Source organism: Eptatretus burgeri, chromosome 10 (genome assembly GCF_056783735.1).
Source record: "Eptatretus burgeri isolate ZD-2024b chromosome 10, Ebu_testis_v1, whole genome shotgun sequence".
Taxonomy (NCBI): domain Eukaryota; kingdom Metazoa; phylum Chordata; class Myxini; order Myxiniformes; family Myxinidae; genus Eptatretus; species Eptatretus burgeri.
Window position 1 is genome coordinate 91,066,492 of NC_140970.1, and position 20,646 is coordinate 91,087,137.

At 44.2% G+C, this 20,646-nt stretch overlaps 2 protein-coding genes across 8 annotated transcripts in view; one reads left to right on the plus strand and one right to left on the minus strand.

Moving 5' to 3' along the window:
* LOC147019098 (caspase-9-like) overlaps positions 1-20,646 on the plus strand; it is a 33,191-nt gene that overhangs the window by 8,205 nt on the left and 4,340 nt on the right. For 3 of the 4 annotated variants that reach the window (XM_085899406.1, XM_085899407.1, XM_085899408.1), the window contains 5 exons: positions 11,093-11,266; positions 11,672-11,761; positions 12,411-12,558; positions 12,873-13,103; positions 14,458-14,567. In XM_085899406.1, the coding sequence (XP_085755532.1) occupies positions 11,093-11,266; positions 11,672-11,761; positions 12,411-12,558; positions 12,873-13,103; positions 14,458-14,567 (753 nt within the window). The remainder of the gene's footprint in view (positions 1-11,092; positions 11,267-11,671; positions 11,762-12,410; positions 12,559-12,872; positions 13,104-14,457; positions 14,568-20,646) is intronic. The other variant, XM_085899409.1, reaches the window with a different exon arrangement.
* The window catches only part of EXOC8 (exocyst complex component 8), a 55,612-nt gene continuing 38,744 nt past the window's right edge, over positions 3,779-20,646 (minus strand). For all 4 annotated transcript variants that reach the window (XR_015062637.1, XR_015062636.1, XR_015062635.1 and 1 more), the window contains one exon: positions 3,779-4,737. The gene's annotated coding sequence lies outside the window, so the exon portion shown is untranslated. The remainder of the gene's footprint in view (positions 4,738-20,646) is intronic.

A 20,646-nucleotide genomic window follows, 5' to 3' on the forward strand; every position in this document is an offset into this window, starting at 1 on the left:
CACTCTTTACGCTGGGACATCATGACCGCATTATGTCTATCACTAGGTTAGGCCTCCATGCACGTCATCCAGCGCTCAACCTGTCCCGTCACTGACGGCAGTTTAACACCATAATCCATATATCTGACTCTATTATCTATCTATCGTCCACAGACGCGAGGCATCAGGATGATTTATTTAGTAAGATGGCGGTGTAGTTAAGACAGTGTTGGTCTAGTGTGAGGCGAGGCCTTTAAGGCGGTGTATTATTCATGACTCGATGAGAATTGCATTTTTCAACTTGAAAAAAAAGCCGTTGTAACGTCTGATCCCTGGAAATGCAAAACAAGTTTATAATATTTATTGGTTTTGGCTAAATAAGTGTGCGTATTACTAAAACTAGCAGATGCCCGCCTATGACGGGTATGGGGTACACGACGGATCACAATACTCGGTTATGGTAGTTTCTTTCTATGTTTTGCGCCACATTCAACAGCTCAGTTCATATTGGTGGCGTGTCGGGTACCCATGGTAACGTTTGAGACCGGTCGCTTTAGATTGTTGGCCTTGACACATAGTGCCGGATGAATAACACAACTGATTTGACGCATTCATCGTTTCTATATTCCCTCCATCAACAGATTAACAACATGGCAGGAGAAAAGTCGTAAATGCTGAGTTGAACAAACGTCCTGAATTTAGTTAAGTAAAGCACGTTGTCTGGGACCTGGCCGTCGGTTTGCTGCCGAACGCTGCTGATTGTGACGTCATCGATTCCCTCTTTGAAAATTCTATCTATATTCGATTTTTTAAAATCTGCTATCACCTGCGTAAATACATGGAACATGTAATGTGAAGATTTCAGAAGTATGAACAGAATATGTTCGGAGAAAAGTGTGTTCGAAGTTCCAGGCTTACGCCCATTATATTATGATTATCGCTAGGTTGCTAGCAGTGAACAAAATGTTTCTGGAATAAAACAAATTGCCAATATTGACTGTCAATAAACTGTACAACTGCACTGTAACATATACAAGTTATGTTGTTCAAACTCCTGTCAGTGAAGCAATGGGTTCGATGGTAGTTGCAGTAAACATGGAAAAAACTGGACCTGAAGCTTATTTGGGCCCTGGCATAATGTGGAAACCCAAATTTGGTAGCACTCTAACTGCTGGACCTGGCGAAGAAGATTTTTGAAGGAATTTACTAAGTCAGCCATTTTGATCTACTTAAAGTCACGTGACCGGAATGAGCTTCGTAATCCCCGTTACCAGTCAGGAGCGGAACGTTGCTGCCAAATTTCAGCCGGATCGGCCCAGCGGTTTGGCCGGAGAAGTCGAAATAGGAGACGGATGGATGGACGGCGCATGATGATAATACCTTATTTGGAATTCTAATTCAAGATAAACTAAAATGCAACATAACTAGCAAATTATCATGGGGTTGAAGCAGTCTTCATTGTTGGACAGTAGCATGGCTGGATGGCAGGACAAGGACTTGCTTCGGCAGGTGAAGCCATGTCAGAACAAGCTACGGCCTTGGCAACATTGGCAACTGCAAGATTAGCCCTTGAGAGATGAGGCATGGAGCAATAAAGGTATCTAAACCTGGCGCAGAGAGAGACATCAACGGTGTTGACAGACAGAGAGGACAAGAAAGGAGAGATCACCCTATGGTGCTGAGATGACGTCGACAGACGGAGGAAGCAGATCAAGCTGTTCCATTTGCTGTGTTTTCTCTATCCAAAATGTGAAACTTCTCAGAGGCTCGGCATTCATCGAGGCTCCAGTCAAAGCAGGACCGACTCGACTGTCCATAGCATCCTTTGTTGGACTTGTGCTGGTCTGCAAGTATTGTGGACTTCTGTTTGGCCGTTCATGTCATCAATATTCTCCACAGAGAAGTGGGAGTGTTCCCTGCTGAACCAACTTGATGTCGTTGATCTAAGCTTTGCATGGAGACACTAAACAAAGCACCATTTATTCACATCACAGTGCTACACAGAACTTATTACGTCTACTTCTGCTACTGCTTTGTCCTCAACTTCACAATTGCCTTCGTTATAAGTTGGTTAAAATGATAAAACAAATGTTCCTTGGCCAGCCCCACAAGAAGTTGGGGGCCACAGACTTTGATTTATTGTTTCATTTATGATTTTTAAAAAAAATATGAAGAATATATTGGCTCACAGAAGAGCGGGGTGTTTGGGGGGGGGGGGGGTAATAAGGCAACAAACTGACAACGAAGCAGCGGGCCCATAGTTTGACATGAACAGGGAGGAGGGAAGGAAACACAGTATTCTTACAGTACATGAAGATGATTGAGGGGCTAATGGAGGTAGAAAATATTGTGGATAGGTCAGTGGAGGAGAGGGCAGGAGGGGTGGTGATCTGAGATTGGGGTGCACCACCTGCTTGAATCCCTGGAAGTTCAAGTGGGATTGAACCATCTCCACCATTTTGAACTCCACCGGTTCTCTACTAGAACTGGTTGGTCTGCTGGTTGCATCATCAATTTCCTTGTTTTGATGGGTAAGCTGATGAGTTGGCCTGTTAATATTAACATAAGAACCCCTGGCTCATGATATGAGAAACCCCAGTTCAAATCTTTCTATGCCTCAGGCGAAGAAGTTTCCGGGGGAATTATGTTTTTCTAGGTTTTCGTTATCGCGATAACTTAAGAATGCCTGAAGGGATCGAAGTCAAACTTGGTACAAGTATTATATTATGATGCAAAGATGAACCGTTTCGATTATGGGGTCAAAACATCAAAGTCAGAGGTCTTGTTCGGTAAAAATTCTGTTTCCGAGCTAACTTGTGAACCAGTGATGGGATTTTGACCAAACTTGGCATAAATATGTATTACAATGCAAAGATGGACTGATTAGATGATGGGGTCAAAATGTCAAAGGTCATGTCAGGTAAAAATGTGACACTTGAGAACAGCTGAAGGGATTTAAATCGAACTTGGTACAACTTTGTATAATGACGTAATAATGTCGGCAGAGGCATATTAGTAGGGGAGCCAAGGGCCCCAAACTTCTGATGGAGGTGGTCATGCATGATATACTTTTGTTTGATGTATTTTTGCGTAGGTATAGTGATTCTGCACTGGAAAAAAATTGTTAGCCCTTCCGATCTTCTTGTGAATTGATGCCATGGCCATATGTTTGACATTTCACCTCCGAGAAAAAGTGAGCAAAAATAGAGGGGTAGGGGAAAGGAAAATGCCTCTAATAGATACTTTCATTACATAAAACCACAAGTATTAGGTATCATTGGAAAGGTGTTGGGTTATGCTAATTACTCATATCATGCAAATTTTCATGACGTCATCGATGACGTCACAAGAGGTCAAAAGGTCACCGATTTTGAGGGCAGGTGAAAATCTGGGGTACCAGCATATACATTATTTTTTGTGGCAATATGCAAGGAGTTAGAAGAAAATAAAATAGTGCAAAATGTTCAGGAGATATCATGGAAGTTTTTCATACCAAGAAAGTTCATATTTATCTTATATATTTTTATGTTAACCCATTGTGTTTAGAATGCGAATTTCACGAAATCGGCCAAAAATGGCATATTTCTAATTTTCGAGATATCACTGTATTAACAGCTTGAATAAATGTTATAACTTGATAAACCTCCTGAAACCATTGCTAGGATAACAAATAAATCCCATGGATTAATTTTCCACGCACTTTAACCCTTTCCTTCCAAATTTGTCAATGTAATCTAGGGCCGCACCATTTGATGGAGAATTCTTTTTGCAATATGCGAAAAAAGCTATCGAGAAATAATGACATCTACATAATTTGTTTATTGCAACAACAATCACTCATTCAAATGACATTATTGTATCAAAGTCATTAACAAATTATTCTTGTGGCTGTAGATCACATAGTTCCGGCTGACCACGACAGGCACAAGCAATTGTGCACTTCTTCACCCATGCTGCTTTACACTGGCACCTCACTCGGCAACGCCCTTTTTTTGCATTTACATGATGTCCTGACATAGTTTGGCTTTCGCTCTTTGGTCATTCTGACTGCAACCAGTGTACCATTTTCTATGTGTCATCCAAATGATGTAGGATCTGGCATTGTAGGTGTCACTTCTCTAGCTTTTTTGCAAATGATCAACTGATTGAGTGCTCTTAGTCGAACTCTCCAAAACACGCCAATTGAGAAATTGAGTTAGACATAGTTTATGATACTGGAAATGATTTGCAATCATGTCGACACACTCAGTTCCATTCCCTTGAATCAAATGCAACATTTTTTCATCATTGAGTTCTTTTGCTTTATTCCATATTGAAATTTGTCTGTCACCTGTTGCAATTTTAATCAGTTTTCGATCTCTCTCTTTTGCACAAACAAAACATGTCCTTTTGAAATCCGGCTTTGTTGTCAGTTTTGAACGTGTCATTGGTGTCTCCTTGGATGGCTGATCAACTTCAGCGTCATCAGCTTTTGCCCTTTTAGGAGGCATGATGTAGAGACATCGGCATGGCCCATGCAATTTCGGCTCCTTGCTGAGGAAGGACCCCCTGTCTTGTGCATCTGGAAGTAGACGTTTTGCAATTTCATCGTCTCTTCTCAGGAGTGATTGTTGAAAATTTGGGAAGCCAGTATCGGTTAGGCAGGACAGGCTTTCAGATGTTTTCTTCTGGCATATTATGCACTCATCAAAATCGGTCTGCCTGGAAGATGGCCTTTTCTGACCAATTCACAGCTGGTCACCAACATCCATGGTAGGCCTAGAGGAATAAAAAGACAAAAATACATAAATACATTACAACTACATGTATAAAGTTTTCAATAAAGTGTCTGCAACAATTCATAACAGCAGTCAAATGAGCTGATGCTCATGGGCTTCCATAGTTTTTTTCACACCTGGCAACAGGATAAAAACAGCTACACATAACAGGCCTAAATGTTACATGTACCTCAATGAGATAAACAATGTTTTTATAAGTGGCACCACAGAGCCAGCACAGCCTGTGCATCAGTTCAGGTTGTTGAGTAGGCCCCTTGCATTCTCAGTATGGACTGCACATGCAATGCATTCAAATGGTTGCATCATCTCATTTAAATTGTGATAGTCAGAAAAAAAGTATAGGCATAAGCTTACATGATAACTTACCTATGGCTCGTCCAAGAAATCCGCTAACTGATTCATAAAGGCACATTCAGATAGGTTTTCACAACTTCAAACTGAAATAAGTGACTTTGGAAGAGGAGAGGCACATGTTTACCACATTTCCTGACCAGGAGAGAGAGGCTATTTTGATACCTCCAACAACTGAAGAACCCTTTGTTTTAAGAATGTATGGTAGCCCGGAAGGCTAAGCATCCCAATTGTTAACCAGGCATGATAAGTCAAAGTAAGTTGAGACAATGGGTTAAAGTGGTGGGGGATGGTTAAATAGGGGCATTTCACATAAGAAATAGCAAACATCTTTGAATAAAATCAATTCAGACCAGTAACAAAAAAAGGATGAAATATGCCCGAGATTCGATCGACAAATTGGGAAGGAAAGGTTAAAGTGCGTGGAAAATTAATGTAGGGGATTTATTTGTTATCCTAGCAATGGTTTCAGGAGGTTTATCAAGTTATAACATTTATTCAAGCTGTTAATACAGATACCTCGAAAATTAGAAGAAATACTGTATAATCCCTCTAATTCGACATCGCTCGGGTCTGGTCAAATATGGTCAAATTAGAGGGAGGGCAAGAAACGTGAAGGAATAAGAAGGATCAATATAGATGTACCAATATACACGATATTCCAACGATACACTATAAAGTACGAAATCAACATTTATACATCATACAAGATAAATATGTAGATAAAGCCGCTGTGACACCTTGACGATTTAGCCAGCGTATGCTGATTTATGAAAAATTTGTCTAAAACGCTGGCACATGTCGAATACGTTATGGGTACGTTTTGTATACGTTAAGAGCACGATGAAAAACACTGCCATACGTCGTAGTACGCTGGCTTGAAATGTTGTACTTTTGGGTTGTCCTCAAATTTTTGCATGCTTGAAATTTTACGACGTATTCCGGCGTATGACTCACACGTTCCGCTATGCTGGCCATAAGTTGTAGGCACGTTATGCGATTGTTGACACACGTCGACACACGTTACTTGTAAGTTACTCATAAGTCAAAACACGTCGAGGTAATGTTTAGCGTATCCGAAACTTATTTCTAACCTATGAGTAACATTTTGTAAGCATGCTACACGAACGTTGTTCACACTTCGCAACACGTTACTTGAAAGTTCTTCATACGTCGAAACACGTCAAAGTAATGTTTAGGGTTCCCGTGACTTATTTATAACCTATGAGTAACGTGCTTGGGAATTATTTGTAAAGCATGTCCTACGCACAAATGCGTATGTAGACGTATTCGACGTCTTCAGGATGACCACAGAACTTACTGAACGTGTTTCTAACTTACAGATACCGTATAATGGCGTATTGGCAGTGATTCGGGGAATTGGTATATAAAAAGGGGCTTCGCAGGAGGAACCCGTCTTTTTTTTAGACTTCGTGGTGAGTACATGTCCATGTCATTCCGAGAGATGGAGGATACGGCAAGGCTGAGACGACAATACCTACCTGTCCTCGAACATCATGACCTCATCGAGTTGACACTGCACCAGTTGCGTGCCAATAGAGCTGGGAGAAGAAGACGTGAACAGAGGAGAAGGAACTGGGTCAGACCATGGATCGAGAGGCGAAGCCATTACAGCATATAGGACCAGCTCATGGTGGAACTCCGTAACGAGGACCATGCTTCCTTCATCAACTTCCTGTGAATGCCCCCAGCGATGTTCGACGAGCTGCTAGCCAGAGTGGGTCCTAGGATAACCAAGCAGTACACCTTCTACAGGGATCTGCTTGAGCCTGGCATGAGGCTGGCTGGCACTGAGCCTGCTGCTGTTGGTGCCGTGACTGCAGTGCTGTGGAAGTGATTTAACTCGTTCAATGAAAACGATTTCAATTGCCGAGCACCAGCGTCCAAAAACAATAGGCGAGTGACAGCCATTTATTAAAAGTGAAGTTACAGACTATGAATAGAAAACCTCACATAATCGTCGATGATACGCTGCCACGCTATGCATACGTTAGACTATCGTTGGGCATAGGTTGTGGACGCCTAAAACACGCTAATCATTCGTTGGTATAACTTATCTATAAGTTATCGAAGCGTTCTGTGTTCATTACTAGTACATTATGCATTTATCCAAGTCGTTTTGAATACTTTAAAAACTGAAACCAAAAAATAGTTCTTCGTAAGAATGAGAAAAAAAAAATTAGCCGAAAAGAACATCGAACAATGGTGCAAAGTAGTCTCCTATTCGTGGACGCAACGAGGATCAATCATCACCCACACCCTCCCCATCACGCTCACCCACTACTACTACTGACACGCTCACCTAATACTACTACTACTGATACTACTGACATTGACATCTACTCAACATGGAGTCTGGAACACTGACGGGTTCCTCTTGTGAAGCCCATTTGTATATACCAATTCCTCTAAACGCTGCCAAATCGCCATTATACGGTAGATGTAAGTTAGAAACACGTTCAGTAAGTTCTGCGGTCGTCCGGAAGACGTCAATTAAATTCGTCTACTACGACAATGGCGTTTGAGATACTTTACTCATAGGTTCAAAGCACGCTACTCATAGGTTCAAAGCACGTTACTCATACGTTAAAATTAAGTTTCGGGTATGCTAAACATTACCTCGACGTGTTTCGACTGATGAGTAACTTACAAGTAACGTGTGTCCGACATGTGACAACGATCGCGGAGCGTGCCGAGAACTTATGCCAGCGTTTGCGGAACTTGTGAGCCATACGTCGAGTACGTCATAAAATTTTCAGCATGCTTGAAATTTCACGACGTACTAGACGTACCACGGAATATGACAGCGTACTTCATTGTTTTTCAGCGTGCTCCTAACCTATACACAACTTACCCATACCGTATTCGACGTGTGCCAGCGTTTTAGACACATTTTTCATAGGTCGGCATACGCTGGCTAAATCGTGAAGGTGTGACTGCGATGTTGACACTTCCAATTTTCAGGCGGTTATGATTTAAATCGGCGTGCGGCAGGTTTTTAACAGGCTTCGCCACGAGTTCGTCGGCGATTCATGCAGCGCGCTATGTCTAAGTTAAACTGTCGTTGGGCATAGGTTGTGAACGCCGACAACAGGCTAAGCATTTGTTGGTATAAGTTATCTATAAGACAACGAAACGTTCTGTGCCCATTACTAATATGTTATGCATACGACCAACACGTTATGAATACGACCAAAACTTAAAAAAAAAAACCTCAAAACTTCAGCGTACGCCAACGTTTTACATACATTTTTATACGTTGCCATTGCTGGCTAAAACGTCAAGGTGTGACAGCGCCTTTTATATAAGAACGATCTGATGTCACTTTGAGCAACCTCATCAATCAAAGAGTCCTGGAAAATCGATTCGATTTTCCTTACAAATCCAATACATTCAGAGGAGTTTTATCTCAGTGCAAAGTCCTTCAAAATGTCAATCGCGGTTAAAACGTCCCTTTTCGTATGCTTTGGGTTCTCGTCACAATCGTAGTCTTCGTCTTCTTTTTCGGTCTGTTGCGATTGTTCTGTTTCTCTGTGTTGCTCCATCACGCTTAGATCATTGTCAAAGACATCGACATAGAGTCGAAATGTCAGTTAACTCGATCATCAAAGGAAATGACACACAATGGTTCAATTACCAAAGAGTCATACCTGCTGCGTCGTTTGTGTTGCGTCGTTTGACAAACCTTCAACCCCTAGAGTTCAGTCATGGTGATTAATCCCATTGCGACGATCAGCGCGGAGATTTTTACAATTTCGGTAAATTGTCGAATTAGAGGGATCACTTCTCCATTACAGGGACCGAAAAATAATGTCGAATGTCGAAATAGCGGGGGCCGAATCACAGGGATTCGCGTTAACTCAAAAAACGTTAGTGCAATTTGGGACCGGGCAATATGTGTCGAATTAGAGAGAATGTCAAATTGCAGGGATTCGGGTTAACTCAAAAAACGTTGGTGCAATTCGGGACCGGCCAATATGTGTCGAATTAGAGAGAATGTAAAATTGCAGGGATTCGCGTTAACTCAAAAAAACGTTAGTGCCGTTCGGGACTGGGCAATATGTGTCGAATTAGAGAGAATGTCGAATTGCAGGGATGTCAAATTGGAGGGATTCTACTGTATGCCATTTTTGGCCGATTTCGTGAAATTCGCATTCTAAACACAAGGGGTTAACATAAAATCTGCAAGATAAATATGAACTTTCTTGGTATCAAAAACTTCCTTGATATCTCCTGAGCATTTTGCACTATTTTATTTTCTTCTAACTCCTTGCATATTGCCACAAAAAAAATAATGTATGTGCTGGTACCCCAGATTTTCACCTGCCCTCAAAATCGGTGACCTTTTGACCTCTAGTGACATCAATGACATCATGACAATTTGCATGATATGAGTGATTAGCATAACCCAAGACCTTTCGAATGATACCTAATACTTGTGGTTTTATGTATTGCAAGTACCTATTAGAGGCATTTTCCTTTCCCTACCCCTCTATTTTTACTCACTTTTCTCGGAGGTGAAATGTCAAACATATGGCCATAGCATCAATTCGCAAGAAGATCGGAAGGGCTAACAATTTTTTTCCAGTGCAGAATCACTATACCTACCCAAAAATACATCAAACAAAAGTATATCATGCATGACCACCTAAAAGCTTAAATAAGCCTCTTTTTTGGGGTTTGGCTCCCCTACTATATCGGACGACGTCGAAGAGTGCTGCTCTTGTCTGTTTACCACAAAGTTCCTGCCAGCAGGCTTGTCTTGTGTGACATCATTTCGGATGTATGATGCTTTTAGTAAATGCATCATTTGTGCAATGCAACACATAATACTGGGTTTACCAATCAATATAATCATATTGATTAAACAAGCAACACTTACCAGGTTGATGTCTGTGTTTATTGTTTATTCATTTCTCGACCGATTCCATTTTTTACATGATTTGCATATCCTCGTGTGTGGACCCAGCAGTTTGCAATTGTTGCTGAAGAGTATGTTTGCGTGTTTTTATAAAGTTACACGCTTTATTGTAGGGTGTGTACTGTGTACATTCAGTGTTGGGGACCTCAACATATTATGCCTGGTGTTGGTCTAATGGTTAGGGTGGTGGGCTTGGGATCCTCGGATCCTGAGTTCAAATTCCACTCAGCTGTTGAATCAATACCAGGTGGGGTTGACTCTGCCTGTCATCCTTCCGAGGTCAGCAAAATGAGTGCCAGCTCGCTGGTATCCTGTGTCGGAGTAGCGACCCATCCAGGATTGTGTCCAATAGCCAAGGAGACTGCTGAGGCAGCACCAACGCTCTGCACAGAGTATGGTCCCAATGGATGGATTGGATGGATGGATGGACCTCAACATTGACATTTGATACATTTGAAGTGATTACTGTAAATAGCTTTAAATGTGTGATCATTGAAACAAGTATTGTTGCAGTATGACCGAGACGTACAGATCAATGCGTTTGAGTTGCCCTTGCTGCAACCTGACAGACAGGTTGCCTTTGCTTGTTTCAAAATTTCTAATTTTCTTATTATTACAGGATAGGATAGCTGAAGGGTATGAGCATTTGTTTCCGAGCTGTCTGGCCTGGGTTTGAATCTCGGCCCAGCTATAAACTCTGATCCTAGTGCTGTGCATGTAGGGAGTGGCATCAACGTGTGTACCATCCCTCAGATGGATGCTAAACTGGGTGTCCCGTCAACCAGCATTAGTTGGTGGATGTTAAAGATCCCACGGCGTCCTGCGTGAAGAGTAGGCAAGCTATCTCTGGCACCGTGAACAAATTACAAATTCCTGCCATAATCAGCATAGGGCATTGCATCAGTAGCACATCCACACTCTTATGAGAACTGATGCGAACACACAGCCACATGCTCCATATGAACAACGACGACGACGATTATTATTGTTGACTCCGTTCTGCACTCCAGTTTTTCTCACATTGTCTGTTCCACACCTACAGAAATATAAGATGACAGCCAATCCTCGTGGTCACTGCCTCATCATCAATAATGAGAATTTCCAGGTTGGGCTCCTGAATCGTCCTGGCTCGAGTGTGGACACGAAGGATCTAGAGGATTTTTTCTCCAACAACCTGCTCTTTTCTGTGATTGTGAAGAATGATCTGACTGCCAAAGTAAGTTTGTGTGTCTGCACGGGTTTCTCTTTGAGCCCACCAGACAAAGCGGAACAAATCATTTGCACAGGTCCAAGACTGCCAGATTATTTTCATAACCTTGAGTCTCTGTTATGCGTGAATCTGCTTTGTGATAACAGACCAAAAGGTCACATTGTTGCAATTGAAATGCGATTGGCCATCAATCTTGGAAGGAGTGTTCTCATCAAGTTCTTAGTTCTGAGTGTCTTAGCGTTTTTTTGTTTTTTTTCAACATCGCACTACTGCTGTACTGCCTGCACAGCTTGGAGATTGCATCTCCATCCTGATTTTTGGGGAGGGTTCTGCATCATGGAGTATGTGACTGCAGCTGTGGCTCCGACTGGAAAAACTGTGCTATGTTCCTCTTTTCTGATTTCATTACAGGAGATCATGAATGAGTTGAAAGAACTTGCTGCCAAGGACCACAGCAAGGCTGATTGCTGCATTGTGTTCATCATGTCACATGGAAAAGAGGTCAGCCAAGTACAAAAATCTCTAAGATAGGTCAATAGTCGACGCATACTAAGCTCTGGGTCTTCATGTGTGGTGGAATTAATGACGAAACACATTCGGGCCCATGTAAAGTCTTTCAAAAAAATAAAAAACTGACCCCTGGTATTTTACCTTGGTGATGCTAACATTATTTGTTGGCATTCCCTCAGTTCAATTTCTTATCATCAGCCCCCCCTCCCCACCCATCCTCTTTCAGAGGGGGTATCTTGTTGGCTATCCTACCTGAAATTGTGGAGACAGAAAATATCCCATGTAATACGACACCATTGGGCCAGTACCTTTACAAAATTACAACCTCATGCTGATAACCTGTTGCTGAGACCGAAATAGAACTCTGGTTGTACTTGAAAAAGGTAGTCAAATTGGTCACATTCGATTGTGTGATGCAGGACGTTAGTTTTTTTTGTTTGTTTTTGTTTTGCTGAAGATTGATATATTTATTGGTCTATCTTAGCAAATGCAGATCTCATCATAGGTTGAGAACTTGTTGCATCATTAATTTCCTAGTTTTTCAAGGTGTGATGATGATGGCTTCTCTGAAGCAGATGAAAATATACTCCATTTCAACAATACAGTAGGATCAATAATGGAGTTTGTGTGCTGTGGCTAGGTGACCCACAAGCGTTTTCCAGGTGCTGTGCTTGGTGTGGATGATCAGATGGTCAGAGTTGAAAACCTCCTTGTGCCCTTCATTGGTGATAACTGCCCTTCTCTCACGGAGAAACCCAAACTTTTCTTCATTCAGGCCTGTGGAGGAAGTGAGAACTTATTCGCATTTATATAAAACTTTGTTACCTCCCACACCACCTCCACCAGTGGCTGCCAGCACCACTGCAGGCCCCTCCTCCCCCAGCGCAGCTGGAACCACCTCGATGCCAGCACCACCTCTCTCATCGCCGCCGCTGCTTCCCCTATTGCCATCGCCTCCCCCATCATCACTTCCCCCCTGCCACTGCCACCGCTTGCTTCTTCCATGGCCAAATATACACTGTTGCTCCCCTCTCCCCCTTAATCATCACAGCCACCAGCACACCTTCAACACATCTTTTATTGGCTTTTACTGCATCGACAGCGGATCGAGATATTGGAGTGGCGGTCAAAGAAGATGCAACAGACGGGAGGCCTGTCACGTTCAGTAACGATGACGACAATACCAGAGGAAGTTTGGACATGGTTGAGGATGCTGGTGGAAAGGGTGAGCCACAAGTGGATGCATCAATTCTGCTGCAGTATGATGAACCAGATGCTACACTCTCCGTGCCCCAAATGGCTGATCTGTTGGTGGCGTATTCCACCACCCCTGGTAATACCCGAAGGCATTGCCACGATATATGTGCTCAGTTGTTTTGATGGTAATTATGATTTGGAAATCAGACACTTTTATTTTTGTGTACAAAATTGAGGCTGACGGAAAAGCAAGGAGACGAGGAACAAAGGCAACGAACGAACTGTGGGGCCATAGTTTGACGCGATATAAGCAAGGAATCGACGAACAGGAAGAGAGGTTTATTTCGGGTCGGAGGGGTTAATTTTATGGATTGACATTGGGGATGATTGCGTAGCACCTGCCTGAAGCCATGAAGGAAAGAATGGGATTGACGTCTTCCGAAGAAGGTTCCACAAACAGGAATAAAAGAGGAACATGTGGAGAAAAGCCTGGATTTCAGGTGTTGAACCAGGATGGGGTTACTGGAAGAATATGTGCATCCTTTATTAGCTGGTGAGGGTCAGAGAACTGAGAAAGTAGAGGGAGTTAAAATCGGAGAAGAGGTGGTTAAAAAAAAAACAAAAACGATAATCACTCCTCCTCACAGCTTTGGCCTCATTGCGTGAATTGACAGACAAATGCGGTGCTGGAGCACCAGCTCATAGGGGAGAGCAGTAGACCATTGAGTGATTCCAACTTCCTATATTTAATAAAATGTATAGATTAAAAAAAGCACATCCTGTCATGTAAAAATAGGAGAACTGGATCTGCTGTAACCTAAATTTGGTAGCATTCTGACTAGTGGATGTGGAGAAGACAAGTCCCCAATTTTGACACTTTCAGTCAGATGATCGGCATGATCTCTGCAATTTAATATCCCAACCCTGGCTTGATGTTGCAACTCAAATTTGGTATCATTCAGACGGCTGGGTCTGGAGAAGAAGATTTTTGAAGGAATTTACACGATGGCCGTTTTGACACACTTCAGGTCAAGTGATTGGCATGGTCTCCGCAATTTAACATCAGGACCCTGTCCAAATGTTGAAACCCAAATTTGGAAGCATTCTGACTTGTGGGTCTGGAGAAGACTATTTTTTTTAAGGAATTTACTCGTCAGCTATTTTGACTACCTGGAAGTCATGTGACCGGAACGAGCTTTACAATCCCCGTTACCAGTCACGAGAGGAACGTTGCTGCCAAATTTCAGCCGGATCGGCCAAGCGGTTTGGCCGGAGAAGTTGAAATAGGGGACGGACGGACGTTGCACGATGACAATACCTTATCTGGAATTTCAATTTGAGAAAAGCTAAAAATTTAATGGTGTGTCATGTTTACAATCAGATATATTGGATAATTGGGACAAAAAAAAACTTGGTGAATCAACCCGAAAACTTTTAATAACATGTACTGCACAGGCCGTACAAACACATTGAATAACTTGTCCCTGCAGGTTATGTGTCGTACAGACAACCAAAGGAAGGCTCATGGTATGTGCAAGCGCTGCTTCGTGTGTTAGCATCGGATGCTGACAAAGAAGATTTGCTCTCGATGCTTATTAAGGTTGGTGTGAAAGGCACCGTTCAGCATCGGTTTATTTAAGTAGTGGATTTGCCAAGGTTAGTTTACATTTGCGAAATATATTGCTGTAACTTGCACAAGACTGAAACCGAACCTGATATGCAGTGAGTGCAGACACATGGCGGTTAACATACCCACAGTTCCAATCCCTCCATTTCCTGAACATTATGGACCTCTATCTAACATTCTAGGACTCTATTCTTAAGTCACATATTTCAATGAAGTTGCTGCTATAACTCCAGACAACATGATTAGCAGAAATGTTCCTCTCTCATTATATTCCTGAATCTCTCAAACCAGACCAAACTCCAGCCGGTCTGCTTTAAAGTTCTGGTGACACTCTGTGCTGTCTCTGGTGTATACTCCCCCTCCATACCTCAAATGGAATCACAGCTGGCTCTGCTTGAAAGCAGGCTGTCTTATCTCGGTGTTTGCTTCCAACGCTCACGTAATTAACACGTTCCTCTGTTCCCCACCTTATCCCCCCAGACTCTGCCTCATAGACACTGACATACACCTGAGAAGGTAAAGTTCTGGCTAGCTCTGACTCTACCTTGGCAAAAGACCTAGTTGGCATTCCTACCCGTTCTCTCCAATACTTCTCCACTGCTCTCTTCAACTGCAATTGCCTCACATCGGTTTGGAAGACAGCAAACATTACTCCAGCATCAGAGTGGTGCAAAATTTATTCTCAACTGGAGGATAGTTATCTTGCTTCCAAGTTTAAGTGAACTTAAGAAATCCTTCATCATAGCTAATCATCTTTCTTTTTCTCAAACAGCCGAATCTCTGACCATCAGCTTGAATTCTGTCCTGGACACATTGGATGTGCCACTTCTCATTTCGTAACAATCTATGAAGGCCATAAATCTCAAGCAAGAGATCAAGCCTGCACCTCTGGATATAGCTCACATATTTAACAGTCTGGCACCCTGCTCTGCTCACCAAACTTTCCATATATAGAGTACAAAAGGCCTTCTTTTCTGACTTGCTGACTCCTTCCTTCCACTCGTGCATCACTTTAAACAAAACTCTCTCATCTCCTAAATTGCTCATTATCGGCATCTCCCATAATGAAGCTGAAACGCAAGGCGTATTACTGACTTGAGTTTTCCCTGCCTCTCCTCTGGTCTAGCTCCTCTTCTCACAGCTTTCTGATCCACCTCAACTCTTCCAGTAATATTCTCTTGGTTAAACTTCCAAGAGCCAGACTTTCCATTCACATCCACTTTTGTTCCTCAAACCCGTTTATGGACCTGCCTTCTGTTCAATGGCTCTCTTCCATCCAGGGCTTTAAGTAAGCGGTACACCACCTTCCTGCCACCCCCCCATCCTTACCCATGATGAACTCAACCTAACCCAACCCTCCTACGTTGAGGTTGGTTCCCTCTCCTCCCTTCTCTCTTATTTTCCTGTCCTCTCTCTTGCTTACCTTCTCCCCACTGATAACGGTGCTATTTTATGCTCCATTTCCTTGCTCTTTCAGGAGCTGACATTTTGTATATTTTATGAAACCAAGCAGAGGTAAACTTTTCGCTGTCAAGGATAGCGTGCCTCAAGGCAGTATCTTGGGCCCAATGTTCTTTGTGTACATTGATCTGATACTCTGGAAACCCCAATTTTCCAATTCGCAGATTACAACACAATATACCATACAATTTCATATTCCAGTGATTGTTCGACAGCAGCGGCTTCCCTCACTGCTTAGCTTCCTGGAAAGGCTCAGATTACTGGCCCTTTTATTTTCACTATATAAGGTAAAGTTATGGCAAGCTTTGATGCCACCTTAGTGACACTTGGAACACGTCTTTCAATCCAGACAAATCTCACATTCTTACCCTGTCTTTCCAGAAGGATTGTCAAATTAACTCATCAATTTCCACATCCAGCCACTGGAAGAAGTTCAGTCCTCTACACTTCTGGGCCTATCAGTCATATGTGACCTCTCCTTAGCAGACCATATCTCAAATCTGGCCTCCAAAGCCAGCCGCAGACTGAGCATTCTGCCGTGCCAAGTCCACCCATGTCAAATAGTATTCTCAGAGCTATCAAGGCCTTTGTCTGAAGCTCAATGGAGGAGGACTCTCCTTTCTGGTTCATAATTAACACTCACCCCTCCTGAAAGTTGGAGACTCCATAGCTCTCACGATTCTTGGTGTTTCCCATAAAGCAAAACAACAAGACCTGCTGCTCTCGTTGCAGACAAATTACAGCCGGCAGACCTATTTGACCGCCTTTCTTCAAGTCTTTCTCTCTCTACCCTATTACTTCTCAATCCCTTTAGGTGGCACATCCCTCTTCTAGTAAATCCCCCAATGAAACTCCCAAAAGCCAGGCTTACTGCCACCTCCACTCCTTGGTACCTACCCTCTCAGTTGTGGAACCTTATTCTTAGTCCGTTCTCACAGATTTCCCGACAGAGCTTCAAGTTGGCAATATAATCACACCATTTCATTTGATGTGCCAACCTTTGATTATTTATATCCTCAATATCTTCCCCTTGCCTCACCTATTTTAGGTTGCAGGGTTTTTTTCCCCCCCATCTTGTTCCGTCTCCCCCACCAGGTTTTCTGGTGAGGAGGGTGTTTGGATATGGACACCCAGCAGATTAAAAACAAAACCTGTCAAAGGGCGGAAGAGCTCCTTGTGAGCCAACGGCCATCCATATCTAGTGCCCAACTGTGTCTGCGGACGTCCTCCTGCAGTTGGGTTACTTTTTTATTAGGAGGTTGGTGGCAGGATTTGCACTCTGGCCACCGTAAAACCCTTCATTCCACAAAACACAAAAAAAATCTGAAAACCCACTCCGTGGGAGTACCTCCTGTGCAGCTTCCCTTTGCAGGGCAGTTCACTGGATGACAGGATTGGGGCAAAGCCTTCGGGACCCCCAATCTTTGATGATAGGAGGGAAACCACGGGGTAACATCCCTGGGTCAGATTGTGGGAGAGTGTGTCGGAGTGGTGCTGAGGTGTCGTCCACCAGACGGCGGTCTCCTTGGGTTAACCTGAGGCGGTCCCTTCAGGTGGGTGCCTGGAATGTCCTATCCCTAAGAGAGGATCATCACCTGTCTCTGTTGTCCAAACGCTTGAGCTCAGATGATATCGGGATTGCAGCTCTCTCTGAGGTTCAGAGACTGGATTGCGGCGAGATAATGGTGGGTGGTTACACCTACTATTGGTCTGGTCTCTCTGATGGTTACCATACTCAAGGAGTTGCTGTAGCTGTGTTCAATAAGCTGACACCAATGATAATTGAGGTAACACCGGTCAACGAGCCTATTATGAGATTAAGGATTCGTCACTCCTTTGGTGTCATTTCCCTGATCTCCGTTTATGTTCCGAGTGAGGCGAGTGATCTCACCGTGAAGGATGCATTCTACGCCACGCTCGAGTCTGTGGTTGATCAGTGCCCCAGATGAGATACACTTCTCGTCTTGGGGGATTTCAATGCATCGACTGGAACTGATAGGGATGGTTATGAGATGTGTGTTGGTCCCCATGGGTCAGGAACTATGAACCAGAATAGCACTAAGTTCCTTGTCTTTGCAAGAAGTCATGGACTTAGGGTGGCTAGTTCATGGTTTCAGCACCCACAAGCTCATCGCTGGACTTCGTATTCCAATGCTGGCGGTGTGGCAAAGGAGATTGACCATGTCCTCATTGACGGTCGTTGGAGGATGATCCAGAACTGCAGGGTCTACCGGAGTGCTCAGTTCCTCAATACTGACCACAGGCTTGTTGTAGTAACTCTAAAGCTGCACCTTAAATCCTGGAGAATGGTACCATCCCAGCCTAGGCTGGATGTTGGCAAGTTCAGGGATGAGAGAGTAGCTGAGGAGTTTGTGAACAGGCTGAGTGGACACTTGGGGGGTCTGGGTGCTTTGGGGGGTCCTGAAGAGTTGTGGAGTGCCTTCAAGACCACGGTCCTTGATGTTGCCGGTGGATGTCTTGGAACTCACCGCAGGGCAAAGAAGAATTTTGTCTCTCAAGGGACACTGGATACCATTGACCAGTCGCAGGGCCAGGCTGAATGGCAGAGCTGAGCTGTTCGGGGAGCTGAGGCGTAAAACTGTACGTGCACTGAGGGTGGACAAGGAGGCCTATGTGCGAGGAATCTGTGAGGGGGTAGAGCATCACCTGTGGACAGGTGATTCTCGTCCCGCTTACAGTGGAATTCGCGCATTGCGTTCATCCAAGCCCATCCCTCGGAGCACTGCAGTTAGAGCAGAGAGTGGTAGGCTCTTGACAGAGGAGTCTGAAGTGAAGGCCCGCTGGGCTGGTTACTTTGAGCGGTTGTACCAGGCTGATCCCCCAGGTGTCGAGTTGGACGTCAAGGGTGTTACAATCCCTGTTGCTGACCCTCGAATCAACTGTGGTCCACCTTCGCTTGTGGAAACACGGGCTGCAGTGAACCGGTGAAACGGGGCAAAGCTCCAGGGATCTGTGGTATCCATGCTGAACTTCTCAAGGCTGGTGGAAATGCTGCACCCTTGTCGTTGCATGCAGTTTTGTGCTCTGCATGGAACACAGGCATCATCCCAACTGATTGGAAGAGGGGCCTTGTTGTCCCTCTCTGGAAAGGAAGGGTGATCGCCAAGACTGCAACAACTACCGAGGGGTGACGCTGCTCTCAGTGCCGGGCAGCAAGGTCTTTGCTTGGATAATTCTTGATAGAGTTCGCCACCATCTGCTTGAGCACCAGCGTCCAGAACAGTCAGGCTTTACACCAAAGAGGTCAACGATTGACCGTATCCTTGCTCTTCGTGTCCTCACCGAATGCAGACGAGAGTTTCGGCAGGGGCTGCTTGCAGCCTATGTTGATCTCTGTAAAGCTTTCAATTCGGTGAATCGGGATGTCCTCTGGAGGATTCTTGGTCTTCGTGGGGTGCCACAAAAACTGATCAATCTGATGTCTGAACTCTACTCTGGTACTGAGAGTGCTGTGAAGTGTGGTGGTACCATCTCTGACTTATTTCCAGTTGTTACTGGAGTTCGTCAGGGGTATGTACTGGCCCCCCACACTTTTCAGCACTTGTATGGACTGGATTTTAGCGAGGATGTCGGAGAGATCAAGCTGTGGTGCATCGTTTGGGAATGTCAACATCTCAGACCTTGATTTTGCAGATGATGCAGTCATCTTTGCGGAGACTTTAAATATCCTTTTGGGGGCCCTCGAGGTGCTGAATGAGGATTCGGAGCCACTGGGATTACGGGTTTCTTGGGTCAAAACTAAGATCCAGGCTTTCGGTGACATATTGGATGCTGCTGTCCTGTCTGTGTCTTTTTATGGTGAGAATGTTGAGGTCATGGAGAGATTCACTTACCTTGGCAGTGATATTCATGTCTCTGCTGGCTGTGAGTCAGAGGTCAATAGACGTCTGGGTCGGGCCTGGGAAGTCATGGATTCACTGGATCATGGGGTGTGGCGCTGCCGGTACCTGTGCGGGAGGACGAAAGTCCGAGTTTTCAGGTCCTTGGTACTTCCAGTCTTGCTCTATGGATGTGAGACTTGGACTCTGACCAAGGATCTGAGACGAGACTTAATTCCTTTGGTACCAGGTCTCTTCGGAGAATCCTTGGCTATCGCTGGTCGGATTTTGTGTCCAACGAGCGGTTGCTGAGAGACTCGGATGAGATTTGTTACCTGCATAGTCCGTGAGCGTCAGTTGCGGCTGTATGGACATGTGGCTCGTTTTCCTGACGCTGATCCTGCTCACCAGATTCTCTCAGCGAGGGCGTCTCATGAGTGGAGGAGGCCAGTGGGCCGACCACGTGCCTCGTGGTTGGAGCAGGTTGACCATCATCTCAAGGAGATGGGGTTGGCCTGGCATCTGCCTGGGGGATGGCCAGACGGAGGCCCCTGGAGTACCGGCGGAAAGTGGACGCAGCGACACGCTTTTCTGGCACATGCTCCCATACCTGACCTGACCTGATCTTGTTTGTTCATCCCCTTGTGTTGCTATCTACCTTCTGTAAAGTTCACGATTCCATGATGTACCAATGTCATGAAAATAAAAGTCAAGGGCTAAGCTATTTTCAAGAAGATCAAACCCCCATAACA